Source organism: Carlito syrichta, unplaced genomic scaffold (genome assembly GCF_000164805.1).
Source record: "Carlito syrichta isolate Samal-C Ts95f unplaced genomic scaffold, Tarsius_syrichta-2.0.1 Scaffold312152, whole genome shotgun sequence".
In the NCBI taxonomy this organism is placed as follows: Eukaryota; Metazoa; Chordata; class Mammalia; order Primates; family Tarsiidae; genus Carlito; species Carlito syrichta.
This window is the reverse complement of record NW_007256248.1, coordinates 214,436-219,623: the sequence shown is the minus strand read 5'-3', so window position 1 is coordinate 219,623 and position 5,188 is coordinate 214,436. Positions and strand designations below refer to the sequence as shown.

General features: G+C 42.4%; 1 protein-coding gene across 2 annotated transcripts in view; it reads left to right on the top strand.

The window, feature by feature from the left end:
- Positions 1-5,188, top strand: part of THUMPD3 (THUMP domain containing 3) — a 41,654-nt gene that overhangs the window by 17,712 nt on the left and 18,754 nt on the right. For both annotated transcript variants that reach the window (XM_008069650.1, XM_021718391.1), the window contains one exon: positions 1,131-1,607. In XM_008069650.1, the coding sequence (XP_008067841.1) occupies positions 1,131-1,607 (477 nt within the window). The remainder of the gene's footprint in view (positions 1-1,130; positions 1,608-5,188) is intronic.

Below are 5,188 nucleotides of genomic sequence, written 5' to 3'. Positions count from 1 at the left end.
GGTCTCGAACCCACGGGCTCAGGCAATTCACTCACCTCAGCCTCCCAAAGGCGCAGGATTACAGGCTGAGCCACCAAGCCCGGCTTGTGTTGTTTTTTGTTTTTTTCTTTTTTGAGTTGGAGTCTCACTCTGTCACCCAGACTGGAGTGCAGTGGCTGCCTCCGGCCACCTCAGCCTCGACCTGCTGGGCTCTGGCGATCCTTCTGCCTCAGCCTTCCTAGTAGCTGGAACTACAGGTGGGCACTACCACGCCTGGCTGATTTTTTGAGTTATTGTAGAGATGAGGTCTCGCCAAGTTGCCCAGGCAGGTCTCGAACCCATGGGCTCAGGCAGTCCACTCACGTCAGCCTCCCAAAGTGCTGGGATTATAGGCTGAGCCACCGAGCCCGGCTTATGTTTTTTTTTTTTTTAAAGATGACTAGTCAAGTGCAATAGTGAGAAGGGGAGAAAAAATAGAAACAAGGAGTTTGTTCTGTAACTGACAGTGAATAGTTGAGTGTAGTTTCTTAACTGCAGGGATTTTAAGTTTAATAGTTTACTGTATAAATTTTAATCTTGAATCCCTGCTTGTGACCTGCCATTTATCTCATATTATTCTTTAGTGATTTAATGTAGATATATCTTAATTTGTGACATTTTAATTTCTTTAATTTCAGGCATTATTTTACTTACTCTTATTCTGTACTTCCATCACCCCCAACGTAGTGATCAAGTATATGGTTGGAACTACGTATCTGTGATTTCTGCTTCTGTGGTTTCAGCCAACCAGGGATTGTAAATGTAGTTAGGCTTATGATGGTTACATCTGAACTGAACATGTACAGACTTTTAGTTCTTGTCATTATTCCCTAAACAATACATTATAACAACTATTTCCATAGTATTTATATTGTATTAGATACTATAGGTAATTAGAGATGACTTAAAGTATACAGAAGGATGTGTATAGATTACATGGAAATACTGTGCTATTTTATATAAGGGATTTGAGCATCCTTGAATTTTGGTGTCCTTGGAGTTCTTGGAACAAATCACCTGTAGATAACCCAACTATCTTTAAGCAAAATGGGGTTTATTTTTTCAGTTAAAGTGGTGATAAATGGATGGATTTCATTCTCTGTTCTTTATAGGAAGAAGTTCTTAAGGATTTGGAAGACTTGGCTGGAAAACTCCCATGGTCAAACCCTTTAAAAGTGTGGAAAATTAATACCAGTTTTAAGAAAAAGAAAACAAAGCGCAAAAAGATAAAGCAGAATTCAAGTAAAGGGAAGATTGATAATGGACAAGGAGACAAAACAGATGAGAGAGAGATTAAGAAAGAGTTTACTAACAGTGCTTTAGATTCATATATCTTAGATTATTATGAAAATCCAGCCATCAAAGAGGAAATACCAACATTAGTAGGTGATGATTTGGCATCTTGCAAAGATGAGACCGATGAAAGCTCAAAAGAAGAAACTGAGCCTGAAGTTCTAAAGTTTAGAGTCACATGCAACAGGGCCGGAGAGAAACATTGCTTTACTTCAAATGAGGCTGCAAGAGATTTTGGTGGTGCTGTTCAAGAGTATTTTAAGTGGAAGGCTGACATGACCAACTTTGATGTGGAGGTAGGTACCGCTTCTGACAGGTGATTCAAAAATGCTGTCAGCAGGCTTGACGTGGTAGGTCATGCCTATAATCCCAGCATTTTGGGAGGTGGAGGGGAGAGGACTGCCTGAGCCCAAGGGTTTGAAACTAGCCTGGGCAATATGGTGAGATCTTGTCTTTGTAATAAATTAAAAAAAGTTAGCCAGGCATGTTGGTGTACACCTGTAGTTCCAGCTGCTTGGAAGGTTGAGGCAAAAGAATCACCTGAGCCTAGCAGGTAGAGGCTATAGTGGTTGTGATTGTGCCATTGCACTCCAGCCTGAGTGACAGAGTGAGACTTCAACTCAGTAAAAACCAAAAAACTTTCAGAGATTTGTAGGATTTTCAGATTAACCCAATCTTAACAGTTAAACTGAGGCAATAGCAGTAGTAGGATATGCTTAAAAAGAGCATAGGCTTTGGAGACAAATATCGAGGGTGCCAAAAACATGTATACACATTTTAAGCAAGGAAAAACTATTAAAATTATAATAATATATACCAATAACAAAAGATGCATAAATGCAAGTCACGTTTGACTTCTGCAATTATAAGAGGTGCTCAAAGTGGTTACCATCAGCATCCAGACATTTCATTTATTTTTTTGAGTCAGAGTCTCTCTTTGTCACCCAGGCTGGAGTGTCGTGGCACGCTCATGGCCATCGCAGCCTTGACCTGGTGAACTCAGGTGATCCTTCTACCTCAGTCTAACAAGTAGCTGGAACTACAGGCATGTGCCACTGCGCCCGGCTAGTTTTTTTTTTTTTTTTTGAGTTGGCATCTCAGTCCGTTGCCCAGGCTGGAGGGCAGTGGCACGCTCATGGCCACCACAGCCTTGACCTGCTGGGCTAAGGTGATCCTTCCACACAGCCTTCCTAGTAGCTAGAACTACAGGCACACGCTACCACGCTTGGCAATTTTTGCATATATTGTAGAGACAAGGCCTCACCAAGTTGCCCAGGCTGGTTTCGAACCCCTGGGCTCAGGCAGTCCTCTCACCTTGGCCTCCCAGAGTGCTGGGATTATAGGCATGAGTTATTGTGCCCAACCTCCAGACATTTCTGATTACAGTGAACATCTTTTAAAATATGTATACTTTTTTTGGCACCCCTGGTAGATCTAGGTCCAAATTTTGACTCCACATGTAACTTTGGACAATGTAGTTTGAACCTCTATTTCAAATGGAACCAATAATAGTATATACCTTTAAGTTTGTCCTGAAGGTTATATTAGGTAATACAGTTAAGGTATGTGGTATAATACTTGGCATACACAAAGTGCCCAGTAGACAGAAGCTATCAAGATTGAGTTTTATAGTTTCTACTCTCTAGTATTTTTTAACTACATTATGTGGACTTTCAGGTTTTAAAATTCAACCAGAATTAAAACAATTATTTTGTTTTTGTGTGTCTTGGTTATAAAGCTTTGCTACAGAAAAAGTGAGATACATTTTTAAAGCAAACTCCGACTTTCTCAAATCAGGACATCAGTCCTAATATTTATCCTGGAACTAGCTTTCCTCTTTCTTAAATTTTGCTAGAATTCCATATTCAAGATACTTCACTTTAGTTTGCTTACTTTTTTTGGTCTTAATCCTCTTCTACCTACGTGATTGATATATGAGCAATAGGAACTAGAGTCTTTAAATGAGATATCTTTTTTAAAATTTTTTGAGTTGGAGTCTCACTCTGTCGCCCAGACTGGAGTGCAGTGGCCGCTCCTGGCCACCACAGCCTCGACCCGCTGGGCTCTGGCGATCCTTCCACTTCAGCCTTCCAAGTAGCTGGAACTACAGGCGCGCGCTACCACACCCGGCTAATTTTTGATTTATTGTAGAGATGAGGTCTTGCCTAGTTGCCCAGGCAGGTCTCAAACCTGCGGGCTCAGGCAATCCACTCACCTCAGCCTAAATGAGATATCTTAAAAGGCCCCTAATGGCTTAATTTTTTTTTTTTTTTACCGAGTCAATTTGTGTTGCTTTTGGGACACTTGAATCTGGGGCAAGTTCCTAATTTTCTGTAACATTTTTTGTGCAGAAGTGCAGTTCCCCATTCCTTTTCTTCACATACAGCTGCTATGAAAATGAATAGATTGTGAGTGGATTGCCTGAGCCCGCGGGTTCGAGACCCACCTGGGCAGCGAAACCTCATCTCTACAATAAATCAAAAAATCAGCTGGGCGTGGTAGCGCATGCCTGTAATTCCGGCTACTCAGAAGGCTGAGGCGGAAGGATTGCCGGAGCCCAGCAGGCGAGGCTGCGGTGGCGAGGAGCAGCCACTGCACTCTAGTCTGGGTGACTGAGTGAGACTCCAACTCAAAAAAAAAAAAAAAGAAAGGAAAATGAATAGATTAACCAGAATAGTGATGCCCAAAAGTAAGCAAGGTGGCTCAGAGGATAGTAAATCCCAACTTAGGAGCTACATGACCATGGCCAAATGAGTTGTCTGCGTGCTACAGTTTACTCATCTATAAGGGGGAATAATAATACCTAGCTTAGAGGGTATTAATATGAATATTAATATGAATATTATATCATGAATGTAAAGTATGTAGGACAATGCCTTGCATGTAAGAAGTGCTATATGAGTGTTAACTGCTGCTTCTGCTATTAAGATCATGATGCAGAAATTTTAGATGAAAGATTGGGGAACATATTATTTTTACTTTTATTTAAATAGTTTTTATGTCAGGAAAACTAAGACAAAAACAACTATTTTATAGACGTTAATACTTGAATGAGTCAGGTTTAAAAAAAAACTTAGTATGAAAACAATATAGCATGACAAAACAAATGTGGCACAGTGTTTACAGTTGTCTAATCTAGGTGAAGGATATATTTGGGAGTTCACTGTGCCAGTATTGTAACATTTCTGTTTATTTGAAAATTTTTTTTTTTTTTTTTTGAGTTGGAGTCTCACTCTGTTGCCCAGACTGGAGTGCAGTGGCTGCTCCCGGCTACCGCAGCCTCGACCTGCTGGGCTCCGGCAATCCTTCCACCTCAGCCTTCCGAGTAGCCGGAATTACAGGCATGCGCTACCACGCCTGGCTGATTTTTGATTTATTGTAGAGATGAGATCTCGCTGCCCAGGCGGGTCTCGAACCCGCGGGCTCAGGCAATTCACTCACCTCAGCCTCCCAAAGGCACGGGATTACAGGCTGAGCCACCGAACCCGGCATATTTGAAATTTTAACCAGGCGCAGTGGCTGGCCTGTAATCCCAGCACTTGGGGAGGCAGAGGCTGAAGGACTGCTTGAGCCTAGGAGTTTGAGACTAGCCTGGGCCACATAGCCAGACCCCATCTCTACAAAAACTCAAAAAATTAACTGGGCATGGTATTGTGCACCTGTAGTCCCAGCTACTTGGGAGGCTGGGGCTGGAGGATCACCTGAGCCCAGGTGGTCAAGATTGTGGTGAGCTGCGATTATACCACTGTTGTCAGCCTGGGCAGCAGAGTGAGACCCCAACTCAAAAAGAAAAAAAAGAGCCGGGCTCGGTGGCTCAGACTGTAATCCCTCGCCTTTGGGAGGCTGAGGTGAGTGGACTGCCTGAACCCGCGGGGTC